At 34.5% G+C, this 27175-nt stretch overlaps 1 protein-coding gene across 1 annotated transcript in view; it reads right to left on the reverse strand.

The window, feature by feature from the left end:
- The window catches only part of LOC124538270 (cell growth regulator with RING finger domain protein 1-like), a 45617-nt gene that overhangs the window by 7814 nt on the left and 10628 nt on the right, over positions 1–27175 (reverse strand). Inside the window, exons 3-6 of the mRNA XM_047115274.1 lie at positions 23769–23904; positions 2126–2267; positions 1481–1588; positions 102–261 (exon numbers count right to left, since the gene is read on the reverse strand). Of these exons, the coding sequence (XP_046971230.1) occupies positions 102–261; positions 1481–1588; positions 2126–2267; positions 23769–23904 (546 nt within the window). The remainder of the gene's footprint in view (positions 1–101; positions 262–1480; positions 1589–2125; positions 2268–23768; positions 23905–27175) is intronic.

A 27175-nucleotide genomic window follows, 5' to 3' on the forward strand; every position in this document is an offset into this window, starting at 1 on the left:
ATTTATAAAAACATCGTAATTATATTTAAATTTTATTCATCTGTATAATTTTAACTTGACGTCGGATGTAATGAATACTGATGGTGTAAGATGGGACTCACGCAAACAGCGCGCGCAGAGGCAGGCGTGCCGGCAGGGCAGCAGCGCGCGAGACAGCGGCGCGGCTGCGCACACGCAGCACAGCGCCTCGCGCGCGTACCCGCCGCCCGCCTCGCCCTCGCCCTCGCACGCCTCGCCGGACTCGCCCGACACGTACAGTTGCTGGAACGCATTCGTTAAGTTCTATATACTACTGACACGCCACGACGTTAATAAGCTTTTAACACTTCACTTGTGATACATAGTTAGCATGTATGTAAGAAAATCTTGGAACCTTAATTTGACCCAATTCCCTGTCTTTGATTAGGGTGAAATTTTGCACACGCTTTGTGTTATGATGACAATACATGACTAGCTAAGAAACGTCATTACAAATCAAATATGGCGACCTCTCTACGATGGTGGACTGGCCGTTTGAAATTAATTCCCATGATAAAAAAAATGTATTATATTTGGCTAAACGCTCCATTTGTAAGTTTTAGTGCGTGCTAAAAGCTTGTTTCTTAGTTTTTTAATCTCTTAAATTTATTTCATTCGAGATTGACGTGAATACGTTTGAAAATTTACTAGGCGAGTGATAATCCACGGAAACAGAAACTTTAAAAGTCAGAAAACAACTGTCTATTAAACCATTGTGAACATCGAATCGACCTTGTTTTTCATTTTTAATCAATACTCCTGATGTAATTAAGCTACATTACATTATATTATGATGATCGGACAATCAAGTTTTTGTGACGTTTACAAATGGGGATGACCGACGATAACCCCTTGTCCTTCTCTGGGTAACGATCGTTCATATTAGTCTTAATTGATTTGAAATATAAAATTCAACCCATTATTAAGCAATACGTTTCCAAGGCTCACAGAGTCACAACAATACAAATCAATTACATAAAAAAAATGTTTAAAAATCACCAACACGACATTTTCTAACTCAGAGGTTAAATATTAAGTTAGTGTCTAAAGATTGTTCTGAAAATTTTCGGTGACAATTTGTCGAATAGTTGAAGTGTCTGTCGAAGTTAACTGCAATAGATATGGTTAGAAGAAGTAGTACTGGACACTCGCAATCATACATGGCTAATTACTTTGAGAAGATTTATTCCAGAATTTCATTCGACACATGGAAGGCAATACTTTCCATCACCGCCACGACATAAATAATAAGCTCATGAAAACTCAGTGGTTCGGTTATAAAACTGCAATATCTTGCAGACAAGTCAATGTTAAAGATAAAATCTTTATTCTATGTAAGTATTACATTTGCTTATCGTTTGCCAAAGACCTACCACCGTTTCGGAAATTAACGCCTCTTCTAATTTCCATATACCCTGGCAATAGTTGAGATTAATTAGGTATAGTATCTATATAGACCTACCTTTAAACAGGACAAATGTCCATTAGCTTGTTTCAAATACTGAGCTATGATGCCGCTAGGCAGCGGGCACTGGTCGTCCCGGATGTGAACAACTGTCACTAGGGCTACCTGGATCGAGGGAAAAATAAATTCTATTAAGAAATTTTTAGTTTTGTACAGTTCAATTTGAAAAGGCGAAGGCAGCGATGATTGACAATCTGCAAAACGCCATAATACTTGATGGTAATCTGTTTTATTGAGGTTATAAGATATAGATAGGGCATTTTCAACCGACAAGTAGGGGATAAATTTTGAACTTCAATTAAATACCCGAAAATTCTGTTGCTTTTCCGCGGATTGAACTCGAAAACTTTGGTAAACATTTCTCCAATTTTTTGAGACAGTAGATATTTTCAGAAAAGTGCTTAAAATGTCTTCGGTCCCTGTGGGTGCGAAGACAGGATTTTGTGGGGATTCTTATGGACTGAGACCACTGCTATGTCCATCTTGGTCATTCATCGGAGTTGTTGCGAGATCATGTTGAAATAATGCAATCTAGGCCCCCATACTGTGATCTGCTCTCCTCAGGCCTATGTCTAACCACTAGGCTGTCTCAACTCTTTTGTTTATATGGTGTTCTATTTTATTAAGGCTTAATTATTTTACCGTATCATCCGGCCTGAGCTCCGCTGTGTCTCGCTGATCGCGCGCCAGTATTACGACCAGCGGGTAGCAGGTTCGGGGCGGAGGGCCCAGCTGCAATGGCTCTGATGATAGTTTCATTTCTTTCTCATCATGTGAACTGCTTCTGTAACAGGAAACTTGATGCTAATTCAAATACACGACAATGCAAATATGTACTTGAAATTTAGTTTATTTTGCCCCTATGGGAGTAAAAATGGAAGGTCGATTTGATACGTTTGGTACATTGGAAACAGTACCAAATACTTATTTTTAATAAAAGTAAGAATAACAATAAATAATTTACTGGAAATATTTAGTATTCAAGCATCAGATAGGTATAACGAATTAAGAAGACTTGATAAATGGTTTATGAGACTATGGTATCACTGAGATACGAAGCTAGAGAAGATATGGATACATAATGACGTCTCTATAGATTTTAAATCATTTAAACTGTATACATAACATATTTCCTGTATTTATTACATAAGGAAACTTTAATCATTCTTATCCGTGTGTATTCGTACCATGAATAAATAATCAAATAAAAATCGAATTACAATCACACGCGATCACAGTTATTGATATTAATCATAAAATGACGAAGTAGTTTAAAATGGGGTTACATACTAATGATGTATTAACCCAAAAATCAATGTAAACCTAACCTCTACTGTTGGGACGTCACGGTAGTTATTATTTTTTTTTTTTATTTCTTTTTTCGAACTGTGTATTGCTGTTGGGCCTATTGGCCTCTACAGCGTCACCGGGTGGGGTAGGCGAGTTAAACTACTCAAGCCTAACGATGGGAACCCACTGAAGGGCTCAGAATATGTATGTGCAAGCGATCTAGCGATCTTGTAACATCAACCGAAAAAATGGATACCGTTGTTTTTACGTTGTGTATATTCCGACGCCCTCAGTCCCTATGCGCCCCACATGCCCCTTCACATAACGTGGGGAAAATGGTGTGGCGTTTATCGAGCGAATAAACTTATTTTAAAGATAGGGTAAGATACTCACTTGCTGTGAGTAGTTCGTCACACTCAATTTTGAAACTGCAGTTATACAAAATAGTTGGGTAATAAAAGTAAAGAAAACATCTCTTGTTTTCATAGATTTTATAGTTTCCAAGATATTTACTCATATTATATACAAGGTATCATTTTGTTGTTGTTGTATTATTTTGTTACAGATAGAAAATCAGCCACCATTTGATCGTCCAAAACCATGACAATGCGTCACCTAGTTTATGAATGACTTAACTGCAGTAGATAAAATGGTAAGCCCGTAACACTCTAAGAAGCCAAATTACTTTTGTCGCATTTTTATGATAAGTGTGAACTATTATGTACAGCTGAAGACTTAGTTTGTTTAAATTCACTTATTTCAGGATTTATCCGTCTATTTTGGAAATATTCTTCTTCGATAGGTGGCTCATTTATTGAGAAGGTTAAGTTAAGGAAAAACGTTAAGTGAGGGTTAAACTGCGTAGAGCAACTACTTTTGACTGAAATATATAGGTGAACATTCAAATGTACCCTTATATAGTATCACAATTACATATAGATATTGGTGCTATGAGAATTATTCACCATTACTTGTTTAACCAATGCGCCAATCTTGTGAAGTAGGTAAGATAAGAGTAAGATAATATTTTTGTTTCCAAAGTGGTATTGGTGATAGTTGGCAAATTCATCATAAATGCTCATCACTGCCTATAGACATTGGTACCTTTGGAAGCCTTTGGCAGTAAGATCCCTCGTGCCAGTTGTGCACTGTCTCACACACACTCATGAAAACGGAACACGACGTTATCAAGTATTGCTGTTTTCCAGTCATACAGTATTTCATAATTCTTAATAGAATACGTGCTATTACTATAAGTCTAAGCGACCAGTCAGTTTATAAGAAACATAACAGTTTGACAACGAAAGTGTCACTTCCAGGTTCTTCGCTAAAAAAAAACACATACATTCGATTTATTATTTTATTGAATATAGATACGCATACTAGCAAATGTTACATCAAATGATATGTGGTACCACCATCTATAGGCATTGACCAAGATGCATTGAGCAATGACCAAGATTACTTTTTGGAAATTGCCAAAGGCAATTTTTCTCAGTCGTCTACGAGGGTAGTTTTTTGTAATGATTTCTTACAAACAAAAACAATTGATATAAAATATAAAACGAACCCATTAAACTATAATTACATTATAAGACCTTTCACCTTTGAACCACACTTCTATCCTTTTAAGGAAATATGTTATGGAAACCCGTAGCATGTGTAATCTACATCGAACGCAGGCTTCTCTGCTTACGTCGCGCATAAAATTAACCAAAGTTAAAAACGAATATAATGTTGTGAACTTAATGAATATTCCAACGCTGTCCTTCAAAGTTTTACGAATAATTAAATTTTGTAATTGTTTAATTTGAAAACAGCTACGAACCCCAACTTTAGGTTCGCGGTGTATTAATAAAGTAAATTATATATTTAATTATAATTTAAGCTTTCTACCAATGATTTATTTTTTAGAATTGAAACATAATTTCTGAGGATTACCCCTACATACAATCAGCGACAAAAATATTGCTGTAATGGATTTCATGTTTGTTATAATACCACGTTCCAAGTTTTTTTTTTTACGTTGAATTAATTATTGACACGTAATACTGGCCAAATAATCTGTCCTTTTTAGAAAAAATAAAAGCCACACATTTTTTTCTAAATTTCGAGAGGTGAGGGCTGTGAATATGGAAGTAGATTATTACCGATCTTAATTTGTTATGTTATGTTACGTACACCTGATAGATCTATATTTGAGCAGTTTCGTTCAAAACTACTCCTCAAATGAGCCCTCGCTTAGCGACGGGCAATTAGCAAAATTTTCATTATTATCAAAATAATAAAAGAGAAATTAATAAAGAAAATATATTTTTTTATCAACGGCTTTATACTCTAATACGCGTTGTATCGACGTATTATTTTCAGTAAAGTATCACTAAAACCGACCCCTCAGTTATTAGTATTCAAACCTTGGAAATGTAGCGATAACAAGTCGCTTAAAACGTTAATTGTTATAAAAAAACAATAGTTCCATTTAAGGTTAGTTAAACTGAATACTTACAAACATATTTATTTCAGAATTACACCTTGTCCAGAATAGAAAAACAGGAAATGGTCGTAGAAAACGAAACATGTAATTTTAATAAAAAATTGACCTTTTTGGGACACGGGGTTAAAACGAAGTTTTTCCTCGCTCTATACTTTGTACGAAAGCCAAGATGGCCCAGTGGTTTGAACGCGTTCAGCTTAACTGATAATTGTGGTTTCAAACCCAGGCAAGCACTATTGCATTTTCATGTGCTTAATTTGTGTTTATAATTCATCTCGTGCTCGGCATTGAAGGAAAACTCTGTGAGGAAACATTAATGTGACTAATTTCATCAAAATTGCCACATGCGTATCCGCCCACATGCATTGGAGCAGTGTATTGGAATATGCTTCAAGCCTTCTCCTCAATAGGAAAGGAGACCTTAGGCCAGTGGTGAAAAATTTACAGGCTGCTACTGTACTATGCACTAAATAACAAATACTATGAAATAAATTAACAACGTTTAGGAATATTTAAATAACAAGCACATTTTTTTTATTGAAATGCCATCTGAATTAAAACAATAACAAAATGTATATGATTTTATATAATATTATGAGCAGATAGTGAGAAGAGAAAGAATGAGATAGATTTTGAAATAAAACTAGTTTTAACGGATTTGAATCGCGTATATTAATTATTTTTAACATCCCGACGTTTCGAGCACTTTACAGTGTTCGTGGTCACGGGTAGACTGGATGAATGTCGGGAGTTTAAAAATAATTAAAATACGCGATTCAAATCCGTTAAAACTAGTTTTATTTCAATGTGTAATAATCGCGAAAATTTAAGACAAAAGATAGATTGCAAGGAGAGGGCATATACATAGACATAAAATATTCGTGTCGATTTCTCTCAAGACACATAGATGCACTTATCTTGAATGAAACTGATTATAAATACGTTTGCAAGGAAGCATAGATTATTGAGCAACGCGGATGAAACCGTGTGCTATAATTACAATTAACATAAAAAAAAATTACATAAACTCGAAGTTGAATGCGAATCAGCGGTTTCCACGCGATTGAACCCAATGTTTACAACCCAAGTTGTAGTCTAGAAACCCACTGGCACGGTTGAGAAAGAATGGAGACACGAGTCAATGGCACGGACGTCCTATCATGATTATTTTCAAACAAACATGTCTTCAGGTTGTGATGTAATTATAAATCAATGTGTTTGTTTTGATTTCAGACAAAGATCTAGCGTGTAAATATTTACGTTTTAATAACATTTTTTATTGAATCATTACACGTATAGTATGACTAATTGTCTACCTGTAATTCTTACAGGTTCTGTAGTTCTGAGAAGAGCTGAGACGGCCCAGTGGTAAGAAGGCGTGCATCTTAACCGATGACTTCGGGTTCAAACCTAGGCAAGCACCCCTATATAAATGTGCTTAATTGTGTTTATAATTTATCTTGTGCTCGGCGGTGAAGGAAAAACATCGTGAGTAAACCTGCATGTGTCTAATTTCATCGAAATTCTGCCACATGTGCATTCCACCAACCCGCATCGGAACATCGTGGTGGAATATGTTCCAAACTTTCTCCTCAAAAGGAGAGGAGGCCTTAGCCCAGCAGTGGGAAATTTACAGGCTTTTACTTTAGTTTTCTTTTTTTACTTTTATAGTAGGGGCAGAAAAGTACATTTGTGCTAAGTTAGCACATTTATTAAGAAGGATTAGGAAGAATTGTATTATCTTGGTGTGAGTGACAGCTGCGCTCGTCATACATCGTAATACTTTACTGGTGTGCGTATAGTTTCTCAACTGTTGACTACCTTTCGTCGCTTATAGTCTAAGCTGGGAAGCTTATACAGACTATCTAGAAGTATATCTCAAAGTACAATTAAATATATTATGATAATGTACTAATTGCCGCTCGCGTTTTCGCTCGTGTTTTAGGGGGTCGATTGTCATGTGTTAGGCAAAAACCGTAGCCTATGTCCTATTTTTGAAGTTCAAGTTTGCTTAATTTCAAAGTGAGCCTCCTCACATACCTTGGTTTGCCAGATTAAAAACAAACAGGACTTATTTTACTACAGCTCATCACCTTAGGTCCGGCCATATTCCATCAAAAAGTTCTAGGTTTTCTTATGAGGAAACTGATTCTCCTAAATGCGATAAGTGTGGAAGTTATGAAGACCTACATCATTTGTTGATGGAATGTGGCAAGACTCAGAATGGGAGAAAGTTACTTTTATGTAATTTAAATGTATGTTTGTTCAATCTTGGATTTTTTCAGAGTATTCTAGCAGATCCTTCGTCAGAGGAAAAGGGTACAATGGGACTGACGTACCAGTGTTGGACAAAAGATCCAAAAAAAAGTTTGCTTCATACCAAATTTCAGCAAATTCCGTTCACTCGTTTGGTTGTGAAAGAGCGACAGATTACATACAGCGACATTTATAATATTATATAGTATATATAGTATAGATTTAAAACTACTTTTATTCGAATACAAAGAACATAATATATGTTGAATAAGTTATATCTGTCTGCCTTCTGGGAGATAAAAGCGATGAGACTTTGTCGTCCTGATAAACGTTTATAGTTTTAATTAGACCGGGAAAGAGTTATGATAGTAACATATAATTACATAGTTGCTTTCATCCACTACTACTATAGTAGTGGATTTTTATCTATTAGTAAACAAGTTAAACTTGTAATTGAACAATTTCGATGATATTTATTACTTTTTGTATTTGTGTGTTTATAGTGACCTCTAAAAAGTTTAGATTAGACCCGGTATGGGTTCAGATCTTTTTACCCGGACAAAGTTGGGGCGAGCAGCTGGTATTTTGGTATTCTGTACGTTTCTAGGTGGTTCAGATCGGACCAATCGAATTGGTATCAAAATCAAAAATCTTTATTCAAAATAGAAGTGATTACACTTTCTTATTGATAGTCAAAAAAATCTACCACTGGTTCGGAATTTAACACCTCAGACTTGAGAAAAGAAACTCACCGGGTTTTTTTTTTTACTTTTTTTTGGTATGGAATTTAGACTTAACAAAAGTAATTCTTAAATCGCTGTTACAAAGCCGGGATGGAGAGCTAGTATCGAATAAATACAGTGACTATAAAGACAACATTATTTATAGCAAAGATAAGTCTTTGAAATATCGGACGCGTCGCGTTGTATATTTACACGGAGCAGACGATATGATCACACTGCTTCGAAGATTTACTTGACACGGAGACGCTAATATATACACTGACCTGTAACTATACTGTATGAACATCGACACTAAATATAGGCTACTAGCAACCCGCCCCGGCTTCGCACGGATGAAATACTGATACTAAATATACTACAGAATTTGTTTAGTTACGACATCACATTAGAAGCTTTTAAGATTATCAGTGTTACTTAACTATATTGTCTATGTACAATTACAATACATACAAAAACCTCCTCCTCTCGAATCACTCTGTCTAATAAAAAAAAACCGCATCAAAATCTTTTGCTTAGTTTTAAAGATTTAAGCGTACAAATGGACATAGGGACAGAGAAAGCGACTTTGTTTTATACCATGTAAAGTATAAAATGGCAATTATTGTAATCAGTATATATTATGAGTTTAAAAATTGTTATTTATTCATGTAAGTTGAAAAAAATACATGATTTATTCAAAAATCCATAACTAAAAATGCAATTTTTTAAACGTTTGTCACGTGACACAAAACGCTCCTGATTTGCAGGGCTTATAATGCAGTAAATTGCTTGTTAACTTTGTTTGCTTTGTACATGTACCACAGATTAAAATACAGACAAGTGATGTCACCGATCCCATTGCAGTGCCATATTGTCCAAGTAGCGTTTTCGCGCGCTATTTAAATATGGATTTTTTAATATGATATTTTTCGACAAATATATACAACAAATATAAAAATCAAATTTACTGGGTTCCTAAACCTCTACCGAATAATATAAAATGGGTTTAATAAAACCAGTCAAATAACCTATTGAACGTGATTGTTCATTGCGACATTCGATTCTAATAAAAATATTTTAAGGCTACACTCGTAAAAATATCCTATCATCAAGACTCGGATTCCATAAACGAACCAATGAAACAGTTGCATGTTTTGTAAATAGCCAATCAGAGAACGTTATTCCCTCATCTCAACGCAATTGCATTGGATTATTTACGCATGCGTTATTTGTTTGTTTATTATAAAAGTAGCACCATCGACTTGTCACTAAACGCTTTAAATTAATATTTATAGGTAACATTTGAAGTGATATATATTTATTATTTATAGATGTAAACAATATTGTTTAATTTAAATCTATATTAGTATTATAAATATAAAAGTAACTCTTTCTGTCTGTCGCTCTTTTACTACCAAACCAATGAACCGATTTTGATGAAATTTAGTATGAAGCATATTTAAACTCCTAGAAAGGACATAGGCTACTTTTTTGGCTAGCACACGACAACCAACAACCTAATAGGCGAGCGAAGCCGCGGGCGACTACTAGTATTTTTATAAACAATTAAACCATACCTACTGACCAGATACATTCACGGAAGTGTAAATAAAATCATGGGGCAATTCTACTTACACATAATTTGCCTTAATACTCTATATTTTACTTTATAATAAGTTTCTCTAATCAACTAACTCAGTGATACCGTTGCAGTTCGATTGAATTTACATCGTAATAGAATATAGAATGCAACATAACCGTTATAAAATAGTAGAATTACCCCGCAAAATAACCACATGCAAATATCCTGTTGTAAAATTACTCCCTAAGGGGTTTGGGAATACTTTCGTATTGCAATACGACTGTTTATAGTCTAGTCGATAGAGTTCAATTAAATAACAATCTATAGTAATTAATAATTATTTCGTTATTACGTTTCAATTGTTTTTGTTTACTAATAGGAAAATTATAGTTTTTAAGACGACTTACATCATCTATGCGTTGATGAATAATGTATGATGCGTATTGTTTTGAACATAGCATACGGTGGGAAAGTCCATTGACACTACACGAATATATTGCCCTTGGAATATCGAAGTAGACCCTGAATATATGTATGTTAGTGTACATTCAATAGTACACAGTTTTGTATTTACTTTAATAGCATAGTGGCACGTCTTGGATTTACACGGGTAATAAGTATTTATTAAACTTTTATATTTAAGGATAAACATACAAACTATACTTATATACTTCTACACCAGGTTGGGTGTCGCTTTCCTCATATATTATATGTATACATAAATATATTAAATAATGTAATAAATTAATAAGGTTTTAGAATAATTAAATGAATTAGATTGTTATCTCACAAATTAATAAAATGTGATTTAAACTATATTATTAAAAACCGTATATAATTGACAGGCAGAGAAAGAGACAGAGGGTAAGAAATAAAGACAGAGAAGACGAAGGATAATGTATGTAGAAAAAAAAATAGGTAAGTTCTAGACAAAAGACGTCAATGCTTCTCTTCAATCTCCAGGCATTGATCGGACTCTGAAGTAAACTTTTCCCACAGTTAAACTTTGTTGTATACCTTCAGGGTGAATAAGGCGAGCCCCGCTCCAAAGTGGATTCGAACTTAAGGTTCATCTGTTTGGTAAAGGCTAATTTTTGTATTGGCTGCGCTCGAGATTTCAAGTTTTTGGAAACGTTTCGAGTGTTTCTTCCTCAAGTTTAGCACCGAATACAAACTTCTTTCTACTGTGAGCAGCGTCAAAGAACTATGTTTCAAAAATTTTTGAGCTAGCGTAGCTAACTAGCGTACAAAGAACAACTCGCTATTATTTCATAATAATCGAATCAATTGTTCAGAACACATACACGATAACAGTACAAATTAAGTTAAAGTTTTATTTGTAAACTAGCTACCGTTTTGACGTCACACGGGTATAATACGGTTGTACATATACCAAATAAAAATTCTTGTATTTTATTCAGCTATAGACTGAATTCTTTTTTCTCTAGTATTATATATATCTATTATACCTACAAACCTTCTGTTTAGTCATGAAAACCGCATTAAAATCCGTTACGTAGTTTAAAAGATCAAAGCGTCAAAACGGCGGGTAAAGTAAAGTAACAGCCTGTAAATTTTCCTCTGCTGGGTTAAGTCCTCCTCTCCCTTTGAGAAGAGGGTTTGGAACATAGTCCACCACGCCGTTCCAATGCGGGTTGTTGGAACGCACATGTGGCAGTATTTTGATGAAATCAGACACATGCAAGTTTCCTTACGATATTTTACTTCACACCCGCGCAAGAGATGAATTATAAACACAAATTAAGCACATACATATAGTGGTGCATGCCGGCTTTTGAACTCGAAATCATCGGTTAAGATACACGCGTTCTAACCACTGGGCCATCTCGGCGGCGGGTAGCGACTGGGTTTATAATATGTGAAGATCATATTCATACGCTACATCTGAATTTTACGTTACAAGATATTCTAAAAATAAAACAGAAATAATAGAAACGCATACTTCCGGTTTTCTTTTACTGCCCGATACTGGCTTATACGATAGTTCAGGACTTTCCCTTAGACCCGTTACTTCCTACCTAATATACCTGTAACCCCCATATTTCGCTAGGGCTTTGATTGGACGTTTTTTTATGTTATAGCGGGCAAACGAGCAGGAAGCTCACCTGATGGGAAGAGATTACAACCACCCATGGACATCTGCAACACCGGGGGGCTTGCAGGTGCGTTGTAGGCCTTAGACATTCAATTGACATAATGATGGCGACTTAAAACCTCAAATCCTCCTTCAACCCCGACCCCCAACCAAGTAACCGGATTACAGGAAACGATACGCTGCAAGTACACATTGTAAGCAAAAGGCTTGCATTACATTGCTCTATGTGTAATGTATTTTGCCTTTCGCAGACCAGTTAGTAGTGGGCGTAAGGTTGAAATAGGAATATTCGTTAGCATCGACCAGCTGTTTCGAGTGCAAACTGCAAACAAATTGAAGGTCACCGGCCTCGACGCCTGACTGACCAATATAATACATGTCTATACTATTTATACAAATGCGAAAGTCTGTTATTTCTTCACGCTTAAACCGCTGAAACGATTTCAATTAAATTTGGTCTATATATTTTGAATCCTAGGGAAGGATAAAGGGTACTTTTTTATAAATCCATCGACAGGGTAAAATTGGGATTTGGTATATTACGTATTATAAATTACGAGCGGGAAAGCAACAGTAAAGTTATACTAGTTAATTCTTTTTATATTGCTACTTACGATGACTTGTATTTTTCTCTAGTTTTTAGTATGTTAAATAGATGTTAAATGATTAAGTATAATTATAAACATATTATGGCATATTTTGGCGGAACCCATAAGCAATGGAGCTGTAATATTAATCATTCCGTACATCGTCAATGCGCCACTAATACAATATAAGACTTTGTGCCTGTAAATACACTAACTGACTTACTGACTTATCTACCCTTCAACTCGGAACACAACAATACTAAGTACAGTTGTTTGGCGGTAGAGTATCTGATAAGTGGGTGGTACCTATCCAGATAGGCTTGCACAAAGCCTTACCACCAAGTTTACAAACTGAATGATTACAAATCCAACCAGTATACACTCCATACTGTAGTTATTGTGATACGGATTCTATAAAAGAGGACGGTATGAAATTCAGTGCATGAAAAATCGATAACGAACATGCTTATTTACGATTATTGAATCGGACATGCAGATTGTAAATTATTCGAATCGAATCATTCGCTATCGAACATGTATTGATTACGAATCGAATGTGACATTTGAATTTCAATTGCGGTTATGACGAAAAAAGGTTCGCTCCAATTAGTACACTATTATACTCGATGACACTGTACTACCTCTTTTGTTTTTTTTAATATGTTCAGTAGTGTAGTGTTACAATTAATTGTAAATTTAAATAGTGAATGTCTATTACAAGACATGAAAAAATAGTAAATTACGTTTATCATAATAATAATTATTAATAATAAGAACATTGTTATTATTTTATTGACATAAATTAATAGCATAACACAGAAATTACTTTTACCTACATGTGTACCATATATCTAATTTATTAATTGATCAAATAATTTCTCACATTTATATATTATTTATGTATTGATAAAAATGAACTATACATATGACCAAAGGGAGTGGATTTCATGGGCCTTGTTTTCATAGAAAGATTTTAATTTACACGTCCATTACTTTGATCTTTGTAGTTGTACTAGGTGTAGGTAGGTTAAGTGCAGGAAACAAGGCACAACATTGTATATGATCTATTACAGCGTCACCGGCTCAAGCTAGATGTTAGAAGTCTACATAACGGCTTAGATTACTCACCCCCTAAGGGAGCACTCAGCAAAGGACTCATTTTGTTCTTTAATAAAATCGTAAAACGCGTATACGTATCTATGTATACGCGTTTAACGCTTAGATTATTTCATTTAATTTGTTTTCTGTAAAATTTAAAGTAAGTTTTGTATCAATCAATTGTTTTATTGATCGTTAAACAGAACCGAAGCAACGATTGAAATTCATTTGACCTTTAAAGAAGTCTAGGTTTATTTCTGAAATTTAATTATTACTAGCGATTCAATCCTACACAGTCCGTACATATTTTACAGGAGGAATGCCGACGTATTCGTTTGTATAAACTTTAAACATGAAAACACATATTTTCATTGCTCCCGGGAAACGTTTCGCCGGACGTCTGATAGAGAAAGTTAAAATGCCGATGCAGATAAAATTCTATTTTTCTACATACAAATAAGCACTAATGTTAGCGTGAGCCGAGATGGCCCAGTGGTTAGAACGTGTGCATCTTAACCGATGATCGCGAGTTCAAACCCAGGCAAGCACCACTGAATATTCATGTGCGTAATTTTATATTGTAAAATTAGTGTGAGGTATAGACCTTTGCTCCTTCCGTAATAAACCGCATAACAAAATTCCAAATACTTTTTCTCGTCACAGTCTTCATCAAAATCTGATTCAATCTCACTTTATTCCGGAGCAATACAAAGTATTTATATTAATTGGTAATGGAACACACACGTGGGCGTTACCTACCCAGGTATACTCTTAAACTACGTTTAAATATTGATTTTTAAATTATATTCTCAAGGTTAGTCGAAGTCTTAACCAATCAGTTTGGTCAATGTTGCATAAGTATTACAGACTTTTTGGATCAGACCTTAAAATTTGACTAAGGAAACCAGAATTTAATAGATAAGGTGTCATCTTTGACGACAAAATGAGTGGCAGGCAATTTGTTGCGCTACATTACTTAAAACCAAAATAACTTTTATTTTTTCATTTCCTGTCGGTGAAAAATAAGTTTTTTTAATTAATTTAATTCTAATGTTAATATATCGTAATTCGTAGCACATGTTTTCGTTTTTTACATTGTATAGTGACGTTGAACGACTAATAAATTATGTTCAATTTAATTTCAAATGAATAGAACTAATAAAAAACCATTTTTTTTCAACCGGATCAAACCGGATTCAAATAATTTTGTCGAGTTCTTCTTTTCTATAGGGAAAGTCCTGCAGTTCGATACTATAAGAACTCACTTCGTATCTCACCCTGGCAATGTTGAGCACCGATTGTTTGCCATTAAAAAAAATGCATAGAGTTTACGTTATCTAATGTAGAACACTATACTTAGATAAGAATAAACAATGTTTATTTTAATGTGAACATTTCCTCTTGACCGGTTTTGGACACGAAGGTCATATTGACTGGAAAAAAACCAACCGTGCAGGATATATTATGATAAACAGATGTATTCGTTAAGACAGGTGCACTCTTACGAACAGATAAAATCGAAAAACTACAAGACAAGACAGGACCAGCTTTACTTCGTCAGGGCGTCACAGTAGCATGCGCAAGCGATCCTGTGGCGCCCGCCGAAAGACGGTGAGGGTACCGCTGGTGTTTAAGTGGGTAAGCCCGGTGGAACTGGTCGCATTCGGCGTCCAGGGCGGTTCCCTGTGGGAACACACCCCTCCATCTTCCATTATGTGGGGGAAGCGCGTAATGCGATTTTCCAGCGAGAAAAAAGGACCACCTTTACTTGCTTTCCAATGTATGGTAATGCACTTTCATACCCTAATCCCGAGTAGTTGAAAATCAGGTTCGAATCTAGGACTGGGAATCAGCGTTTTATTTTAGCCACTGGACTAACGTCCTTCAAGTCCTTTCTATTTTAAGGAATCACTTAAGCTTAAGATCTTTAGGAATCACTTCAGTTGAAATTGAATACTCATTTATCATCCTATCTATGCCTAAAAGGGAAGCTCAGTTACAAAGCGGATGAAAAATAATACAACCAACTTAAATGCTACTTAATTGGCATATTTCAATTACATATGTCCAGTGGCGGATTTACAAGTTTGCCGCTAGTAGGCTATTCAATTTTTGTCATCCCAACTGCCTTCTGAAATTCAATACTTTAGTTTTGTTTACAATCGTATTAATTACATTTATTCTGAAATTGCAACTTATGATTTGCGTTCTCTCGTCCTCATTATATCGGACGTAATGTACATAATAATATAATGATTTTGCCGTCCCTCTAAATCTGCCGTCCTAGACTCCAGCTTACTTAGTCTATGGGTAAATCCGTCACTGCATATGTCAATCGTATATTCCAATCGTATGTATAACCCCTACGGGACCTAGCTTCAGATGTTTATAACATTTGGACAAACTAAAAACTATTAGTACTAATTATATTCCTAAAGTATTTCGGAAAGACTGGCAATTCGTTAAGATTGCGCCTATATAATTATAGAGACAACGTATATCCAAAAATAAAAATAAAATTACATTAGAAATATATCAGTAACACAACACAGATTATTTATATGCAATAAAGATTTATAAAAAATGGAAGAAGAGATGAATTAATATAATAACGTTTCTTTATAATCTCTCTCTATATAATTTACTATAAAACAAAAATGTAATTGATAAGAGTTGTTGACACCCGCGTCTTCGTTCATTTTAGGTATTAGTTTTGAGCAGTTAAGTAAAAAAGTGTCTTTGGTATTCGGATTTTCATCAAATTTGATTCAGTTAAGCCGTTATAGTTATTTGCTTTCGCTTTTATAATATTAGTATAGATTATTCTTAAAATGCATTTACGCTCAACGACAGACAGCCGGAAGGATGGGATCCTACGCACCTTATCCGGTCACTATAAAAATCCCAATCAAGGATGGGGGTGTTATCAGTACCTGAGGGACCTGATAAGACAGGCATGAAACGTCCTTTGGAACGGTTACATTTGTATATACAAGTGGGAATTTGACTTCCCACAATGGCCAAAGTACTGTTGGTTATTATTTTACTAAAGTATTATTGTGTTCCGGTTTGAAGGGTGAATGAGCCAAGTAACTACAGGCATAAGGGACATAACATCTTAGTTTCCAAGGTTGGTGGCGCATTAGTGATGAAAGGAATGTTTCTTACAGCGCCATTATCTATGGGCAGTGGTGAGCTCTTACCATCAGGTGGCATATCTGCTCTTTCGCCAACCAATGGCATAAAATAAAATAAATAAAAAATAAAGTAAATGGGACACAAAGCGGACTTAATGCTTGAAGACATTATCTGCCAGTCAATCTTTAGGTCAAAAAGTTATTAGTGTAGTATTATATTTGTATCTGAGCGTTGGACGTATTTAGTATTTGTATCAGACAAATCCCACATACATCCAACGCTGAGCAGTCGAATAGATGCGTAAAAGTAACGAGTAATGCGTTTTCAGACGAGATAAGAATAAATAAATAACGGCTAAACAATATCACTAATTACTGAATTTCCTGCCAGCTCTTTATGTCAGAACAAACATTCCGAACCGTAGTTTCTAAATAGCTTATAAATATTGTAAAGAATAATCGATTTTGATTTTATTTAGCTTCAATGGATGTTTTTTGGGTCAAACCAAAGTTGAATTAAAACCGCTTCTTGTTACGTTATAGAGTAGAATTTATGCATGTTGCTTCAGTTCTCTTGGCAATGCTTTTTATTGATAAGCTTAAATTAATCTTGCACCAGAATTGACTTCCTCGAATGACAGCAAAGTCACGAAATTTTGTAAAAAAAAGAAGAAGAAACGAGATGGACCAGTGGTTAGAAGGCGTGCATCCTACCCGATGACTGCGGGTTCAAACCCAGGGAAACACCACTGAATATTCATGTGCTTAATTTGTGTTTATAATTAATCTCGTGCTCAGTGGTGAAGGAAAACATCGTGAGGAAACCTGCATGTGTCTAATTTCATAGAAATTCTGTCACATGTGTACTCCACCAAACAGCATTGGAACAGCGTGTTGGATATGTTCCAAACCTTCTCTACATAGGGAGAGAAGGCCTTAGCCCAGCAGTGAGAAATTTACAGGCTGCTGTTGATCCTCAATTTAATATTTCACAGCCATATGGAATGAAATTCGCTTATAATGAAGGGCATTTAATTCAGTAATTCTACAATAAAGCGCTTCAAAGTTTTAATATAAATTTCTACGTCAGAATAGCATTATTCAAATTTAATTCAGCGTAAATAAATACGCCGAATAAATCGAAACTTTGATCTCTAAGCTATGTGAGTTGTAGTGGCCGAATAAAAGTAATAAAAAAATTCAATAGTTGCACACACAGATTACATTACACAGATGTAATACTAGCCGTGTCCCGCAACTATACACACGTTAAATTTGTATGATATTTGACATAATAAACATTCCTAAAATTAATTATCTAAAGCTCGTTATCTTTTCCACCCAGATATTTGACCTTAAAAGGGATTCAGGCACTCCTATAATTACCAACTTATGCACTTAACATACCTATAAACTTTTCATATTATTTATCGATTTTGATGAAACATTTACATTTTTTATCAACCGACTTCCAAAAGGAGGAGGTTATCAATTCGTCTGTTTTTTTTTTTTTTTTTTTTTTTTTTTTTTTTTTTTTTTTATGTTTGTTACCTCATAACTTTTTACTGGGTGGACCGATTTTGATAATTTTTTTTTTGTTTGAAAGGTAGTGCTTCCCGTGGGGTCCCATTTTTTTTATTTTTTTTTCCGATGATGGAATCCATGTGAAAACGACATAAGTCTTAAATTTGCATTATGTATATGTGCGACAAATAGGTGAATAACTGAAAATCACGTTAACCAATTTTGATAATTCTTTTTTTATTATAAAATATATACTTCAAGGGTAATTTGGTGAAAGTTTGGTAAGGTTCTGAGCACAGGATCCATGACAAAGTAACAGAACGGAAGGGAACGGAACAATTCTGAGGAGCACGTTAGCGATACTCGGTCGAATCTTTTATTTATAGGTTATTTGGATATTTGAGTCACCTTCCGTAATGTGGTTATGTTTATGTAATTATCATAGTCGAATATTATAATCAACTAGCTACCCACCCCGGCTTCGCACGGGTGCAATACTGATACTAAATATACTACAGAATTTGTTTATATACGACATCACATCGCAAACTTCTAAAATTATCAGTGTTTCTTTACTATATTGTTCATTTATTATATACACAAACCTTCCCCTTGAATCACACTATCTTTTAAAAAAAACCGCATCAAAATCCGTTGCGTAGATTTAAAGATATAGGGACAGAGAAAGCGACTTTGTTTTATACTATGTAGTGATGGAACTCCTATACGGCTCGCAGTTAGGGTGCGATATGGGGCAGAATTTCTTACTATCTTTAATCAAATTTTGTGTATGTGATGTGACGTCATATGATGTACGAAATATAGTTGGTCTTTTTCAAAGTTTTTTTGCTGAGTTCGATTACAGCTCTTTCGAGGGATCCTTGTAGTTTACGCCGCGTGACGTATTAAATCCGCATTTTCGAAAGTCTATTTTTGCTTTATTCGCAAGTTTCCTTTGAAATTGTCCTCGAAGTAGTTTCTGACTCATATAAACGGAACGCTTAATCTATCCATATTAAAAAAATTAGTTAGTCAACATCAGCTTCACTTAAAATCAAAAAATAAATAAAATTTTAACAAAAAGAAAAACCGACTTCAAACAAAACACTATTTTGAAACAAATAAAAATGTACTAAAAAGTAATAAAAATAATTGAATATTTAACACATTTTTGAGAGTCCTCCTAGGTAAAATGAAATGAAAAATATTAGACTACTTAAAAGTCGATTTACGATTATATAATGTAGTTATAATTATTGCTATATTTGGAGTCGGTGTCAGCCAACCTACACTATATCTATCAAAAAATAATACGAGAATACTTTAAGAAATATGTTTCTTACAAATTACCTTTTATACGATATTATACTGGGTCAATCAAGAGGCTCGTATCGCTTCTTTCTTTTGATTGTTGAATCGTGTACCCGTGGCTGACACCGGCTCCAAATATAGCAATAATTATAACTACATTATATAATCGTAAATCGACTTTTAAGTAGTCTAATATTTTTCATTTCATTTTACCTAGGAGGACTCTCAAAAATGTGTTAAATATTCAATTATTTTTATTACTTTTTAGTACATTTTTATTTGTTTCAAAATAGTGTTTTGTTTGAAGTCGGTTTTTCTTTTTGTTAAAATTTTATTTATTTTCAATTATGGTTAGTTTGGACAACCCGACAGAATTACAATACAATATTTAATAGATATTTTGAGATAACTTACAAATAGTTACATTATTTTAAAGAGAAACAGCTATTTGGAAACCTCTGACATATAACTAATGTAAGGTATTGTTACTATATTTAACACTGCTAATTCTATATCATGCTATCACAATCGTATATACAGGGTTATTGGTAATTCGACGTATTCCCGTTAAGAGATATATTTTGAAAAAGTGCTAAAAAACGTGATCACTCAAAAATGGTACATTTTTGCATCATGCATATGGGGGTTAAAATTATTGCAAATAGTCACCCCTATCACCTCTTAACCCTATATAATCCTATGGGCAATGGCGATCACTTATATACGTAAGTCTGCCTTCATATTTCAATTACAAAATAAACACAGACAGACAATTTAATTGTATTTAAGCATAGATACATATATAGATACTGTTAACGACCTATTGCGTTGAAAAGCCTCCTTGAACGTTTTTTGTAAACAATCACCCGTCGGCACCGCCGGTAACCTTTACGCAAGTATAGTACGACACAACTTAGATGTAGCATCGGCAAAATTCGTAAAACCGATCACATCAGTACGCTATCCCAAATTATCAATATATATTTCTCATGCGAATATGATCTTTACACAAACGTAATATGTTGTAATATCATATGACCTAATATATTAGTCAATTTGATACGTCGATTTACATGCACTTGCTTTCTTGGGTTGAACGCGAGAATCTATAGCGACAATAGCGTCGAATGCGCGATAGGGAGCTATTTCTATTGGTTGTGTAAATCGGCAGCAATCGGTTTTATTGAATTTGCCGATGCTGCATCTAAGTTGTGTCGTACTATACCGATAACTATACACTATAACTGTTCCGAGCCTCAACTCAATCAATACGCAAGCATACAGAATAATAACAAAAACAAATATTGATTAACATCACTACATATTATAAGAAAAAGTCCATCGGCTGCATCCGTCTGTCTGTATGTTCGCGATAGACTCCAAAACTACTGAACGGATTTTGATGCGATTTTCATTAATAGAAAGAGGAATTCATAAGTTTAGGGATATAATTACTATATATGTAAATAAGTCCGCCCTTTGCATACTTTTGTAGTGATTTTGATTTTAAGATTTTTTCTTGTATTTTGTTTATTTTCTGTGTGCAATAAAGCTGTTTATTATTATTATTATTATTTGAAACAGAACGACAATTGTAAAACATGTTCGAAAAAAAGCAACAAAAAGTACAAATATTTAAAAAATCTTTTGTCTACCCGTGCAAAGTCGGTACGAGCTGCTAGTGACATACAATGTATCTCTTTGTGGGTGTGTGCGTGTTTACTTAGGTGTGATAGTAAAAATGTGTTACAACTATATTTTAGTGGAAAAAACGAATGAATTGTCATTATAAAGAACCGTTTTCGCTTCACGGCGATCATAATACATTTTCAGCCGAAAAGGCTCCTAAAAGGTTTTTAATGTGTTTTCGCAAAATTCAATTATGAATGGTGTCAAATCACCTTCTCTAATGAATATGACGAGACTGAAATTAATATTTACGTCATTTAACAACCATTTTAGGATAATCAATTGAGAGGTTAGTAGTTTCCGGGGTTTTAACTGTGTCAGTAGGGGGTGATTGTAGATGTTAGTGTTGAGCCGAGATGGCCCAGTGGTTAGAACGCGTGTACCTTAACCGATGATTGCGCGTTCAAACCCAGGCAAGCACCACTGAATTTTCATGTGCTTAATTGTGTTTATAATTCATCTCGAGCTCGTCGGAGAAATGATTACACTTTCTTATTGGCAGTCAAAATATCTACCATTGGAATTTAACACCGTTTACAAAATATATTTCAATAGCTAACCTGTACAAAATTTATAAATCTTTATTTAATAATTTACGAGGAATAAATAAATTATTTATTCTGTTATTCAAAGTTTTCGTAGGTTTTTACGAAGGTTTTAAACTTGACGAATACAATTTTGGTCATGACCCCTGCCACATATGACGATAATTATCAAAAATAGATTATCGTAAACAATAATATCGACGTTTTAGATGTATTGTAGATCCTTATTCTAACCATAAGAAGTCGGGACCCATTAATAATCGTAAATATTACTGGGACGCTTTCACTTGGTGGTAGGGCTAGCTCGTCTTGAAAGATACCACCCATTCATCAGATATTTTATCGCTAAATAGCAGAACCCAATATTGTTTTGTTCCGGTTTGAAGTGTCAGTGAGCCAGTGATACTACAGACACAAGAGACATAACACCTCAGTTCCCAAGGCCGGTGGCGTACTGGCGATGGAATGATTAGTCAATATTTCGTACAGCGCTACTGTCTATGGGTGGTGGTGACCACTTACCGTCATTTGGATAATTTGCTAGTCCACCTATTTTAACATACAAAAAAAAACACAAAGAATGTTTAACAGGTTATCTTTTTCTATTATCTTTTAAAGATAACATAAAAGATGACTCGTTTCATAATATTTTTATATAAAACCTCCTCGTTATCCGACTGAGAACTAGCCCGTTCTGATTCTCCGTGCCCATGTAAAAGTTAAGAATGAAGTTTCACATGAAATTGAAAATTCCCTTTTCCTTTGTTATGACGATGAAAAGAGAAAATCCAGTCTGTCTACCGGGTTTTAAAATTATACGACTGCGAGATAATCAAAAACGATGTACTGTCTTCGTCAATGTTATATAGAGCTTCCCTTCCATTGTTGCACTATGATGTTAGTGTATAGTACATGTATATATATATATGTATTTTTATATCGTATTAGCGCCCCGCCCCGACTTAGCACGGGTGCAATACTGATACTAAATATGCTACAGAACTTTACAAACTCCCTGAAAAAAATATGTTTTTTTACGACATAACTTTTAAAACCTCTAAAATGATTAGTGTATCTCTACTATATTGTGCATGTTTTATATGTACGTATAAACCTGCCTCTTGAATCAAGTTATCTATTGAAATAAACTATATATTAAATTTCTGTATATTTTAACCGTTTTTTTTTGTTTACATCAGACTGTTTCGGTAAAACGTATATGACCAAATAGGTATTTCTTTTGACAAAAAACATATGGAAATATATTGAAAAATATTCAACATATAGCATTAATTTTCTAATTTTAAATACATTTTTTACTTGGAAATCAATTCTTAAATCCTTTCCTACCATAAACAGATTGAATTGACGCGATATCATTGGTCGAATTCTTGAATGAAATTAATTAGTCGCGTATAAATATCGTTGTCAATGTCAGCGAAACTTTGAAAGTAAAATTAAAGTGGATATAAGCAGTCCTGCGTAATAGTGTTATATTAAAAATAAAGATATACTAATCAAGAGCAAATCTCATGTATTAATCTGGTTCATACATATATACCTTACTAATGTTGGAGTATGGTAAATGTCAACAACAACAACAACAACAGCCTGTAAATTTGCCACTTTGGTGGGTTGAGGCCTCCTCTCTCTTTGAGGAGAAGGTTCGGACCATATTCCACCACGCTGTTCAAATCGGATTAGTGGAATACACATGTGGCAGAATTTCTTTGAAATTAGACACATGCAGGTTTCAACACGATGTTTTCCTTCACCACCGAGCATGGGATGAATTATAAACACAAAGTAAGCACGTGAGTATATAGTGGTACCTGCCTGGGTTTGAACCCGCAATCATCGGTTAAGATGCATGTTCTAACCACTGGGCCATCTCTGCTCTATGTCAATTAATAATTATCAAGGGTGGAACTTACCTACTAAAGCTCAAATTACTTGAGGCAAGAATCTCCGGCAGAGTACCCCAGAGCGTCTGATGCAAGTCTCTGACCGGCGCCCCCCACCAGCTCGCATGCCAATACCTCACTGTTGAGGACACGCAGCATCTCACTCCTGATGGAAAAAGAAAAGAATTAAATAGCTGTTGGTTGATGACAAAAGTGCAATAATGTGATTTCAGAAGACCAGCCTTATCATCACACAGTACAAAACACAGTCGCTTATCGCTGTCTATCCCTATTTATGCTTATATCTTCAAAATTACAAAACGGTTTTTAAGGAGGTTTTTTTTAATAAATAAATTGATTCAAGAGTAAGATTTATATGTATAATACATCATAGTAGAGAAACACTGATAATTTTAGAGGTTTCTAAAGTGATGTCGTAAATAAACACATTTTTGCGCTTACATTGCAAACCCTACGAGGTAGATCAAAATAACAGTACTGTACAGTCAGGGTAAGAAAACCTTCGTCAGTTTTCAAATTCATTCCTTTATCAAGTCTTAAACTCTTAGTACCTTTTGCATATAAACGTCAAATAATTGCGACGCAATATGTCATTCTCGATCGGTAATACAGACTATCGCTCATACTGAGCACACGAAAATAGATCTTAAGGTGACGAACCTTTTCTAACCCCGATTGTACATTATAAAGATCTTCAAAAAAGACAGTCAGACTTCCTGTTGCATATTTTATAACAGCATTACACCCGTGAAAAGCCGGGGCGGGTCGCTAGTTCAATTTTGTTACCTACATTAACAAGGATCCGTTCTACCTTTATTTGGTTGAAATTGTTCTCACGAGTTATAACAACTTATCGCGCACGGTTTCGCTTGCATTTTAGGGGTTATTCGTCAGTTATAAACAAGTAGCATATGTCGTTTCTTTGGATTCAAAGTTTATAGCAAATTTCATCAAATTCGGTTCAGTAAATTGGATGTGACTTTTGCATTTATAATATAAATAATACAACAACGCAAATAACATCTATATTAATATGTCAAATGCGTTAGTGTCAATTGGCCAGGTTTTATCCCATACTAATGAGAATTCGAAGGCCAACTACATTTTTCGCTATATTTTAGCTTCGGAGAACTATTTTAGCTAAGCGTAAATGTAGACCGATGCTAAAAGCCTGATAATTGTGTTTAATATTTGTACATTTGCCGATATCAATTGCAAATTCAAATATTTCGTATCGTGATAAATATACGACTGGTCGCAAAAAGTATTCTATAAAAAGAAGGTTTTATATTTACTGGGGAAGAAAATATTATTTGGAAAAGCGGCAAAACGTTTGATTAATAATGATGATATGCATTTTTTATACAATTCAGAAAGGCAGGTGTGCTAATGGGTTAGCTGGTGGTATAGTACGACCCAACTTAGATGTAGCATCGGCAAAATTCGTAAAATCGATAACATCCGAATTAAGTACGCTATCCCAAATTATCAATATTTATTTCTCATGTGAATATGATCTAATATTCCTTACATCGTCAATGTGCCACCAACCTTGGGAACTAAGATGTTATGTCCCTAGTGCCTGTAGTTACACTGGCTCACTCATCCTTCAAACTGGAATTGTGGTCCAGTTATATAATACTGAGTACTGTTGTTTGACGGTAGAATAACCGATGAGTGGGTGGTACCTACCTAGATGGGCTTGCACAAAACCCTACCAAGTAAAATTGATTGTTTTTTTAGGTAATTATTTTATTAAATTTGTATTTTGATTTCACAACATCGGTCCATGACAAACGTGTGAGATTATATGTCGACATTGTGCTATCGTATAAGTAAATATATCGTCAGTCGTACCACCCCGAAAAATATTACAAGTGTTTATTTATTTCAGTATCTAGTGAAAGTGTAAAAATATTTCATCGTAACCTACGATCACGTACGAAACGATATCCACTTGACATTTAGACAATGTCCGATATTTGGCAACGATGGAAATAGTGTCAGAATTTTTTTCTTATAATGCCTATAAGTGGGCGTATTGGCAATGATCCGAACCAAGTCACGTTAGTACTTCGTAGTATGGCCCCTGCCAAAAGCCCACGCACACGAGAACACACCTTTATCGCGGCTCAGAGAATCCGAAATACTCTCGGAATACAAATTAATATAATAAAGGGAATATCTGCATTTAATATCCCCGTTATGAAGTTAAGGAACGAATGATTTCTTGATTGACGATTCATTGACTAACAACTCTCCTTTTGTTAATCGAAGTATTGGAATATCATCATCAACTGAGTCTTATTCAATCTCGATTTACTGCTTATCTACATTATAGATTCCACATTTTTTACCCAGAGCACGCAACGAAATATCTCAAAAGGCACATATTATTAGTGCTGCTCCTCTCCTATTGGTCGTTGCTTGATCTTCTCGAATATGGGACTATCTAACACTGAAAGAAACTTTTCAAATAGAAGCAGTAGTTCCTTCTAGTATTATTATAGATAATAGAGGGGAATTTTATTTGTAAAACTTAACTTTAAAAAAGTAGAGCAATTACAGAAGGTGAAGGGCGATTAGGTGGTCAAACGAGCAGTGTATGTCATGATCCTGTATTATGTATTAGAATAAGTGGAAAAATCTTTGGATGCACTTACAATTCAAATAGTGTCGCAAACGACACGATGATACCAAGTATTGCTTTTTGGTGAAATAATATATGGTGAACGGTACCCACACGTGTCAAAATAGCATAGCACCCTAAATCAGTAAATATTAACATTTCTATTGAAGATAAATCATTAAAATCAATGATAAATGCAATAATCGGAATAATACAGACGACGAGTGATAAGATCAATCAAAATATAACGAGTGAGTTACGCAGTTAATGGCACAGCTGATATTAGATTAATAATAATAATTCAGAATTCCTAAAAAACTTTAATTGCAGAAAATTGTCATTTTAATCGAATTCAAGTGAAAATTGTTAAGGGTTGTAAAAATTCACATTTTTTCTTTTTAATTTCGTTGTAAATGACCAAAGCCTAAAGCTTTGGTACATTTATGTATCCATATTATTATGTAGTTTTTAAAAGCAATCTTATATCTGAAAACGATATAAATTTTCGTCATATGATTTGCATCTGACATTTTTAAAGTATTGTACACATCATCTAGAATAGTAAAACGATTACAATTATGAAATATATATGTATATGCAAGCTGTGAGTTTCGTAATAAAAACATAATCTTGGAAATAATTTTAGGTGTTAGGTTTGAATTAGAAACATCTATGTAAAGTACCTCAAATGAATGCCCAGCGGATCCTAGAAAGTCGCACGAGCTTTGAACGAGTTGTCCGACCAGCTGCACTAGTGTAGAGTACCTACCGGGGCATTGACTCGGCT

The sequence above is a fragment of the Vanessa cardui genome, chromosome 20 (assembly GCF_905220365.1).
Source record: "Vanessa cardui chromosome 20, ilVanCard2.1, whole genome shotgun sequence".
NCBI classification, from domain to species: Eukaryota; Metazoa; Arthropoda; class Insecta; order Lepidoptera; family Nymphalidae; genus Vanessa; species Vanessa cardui.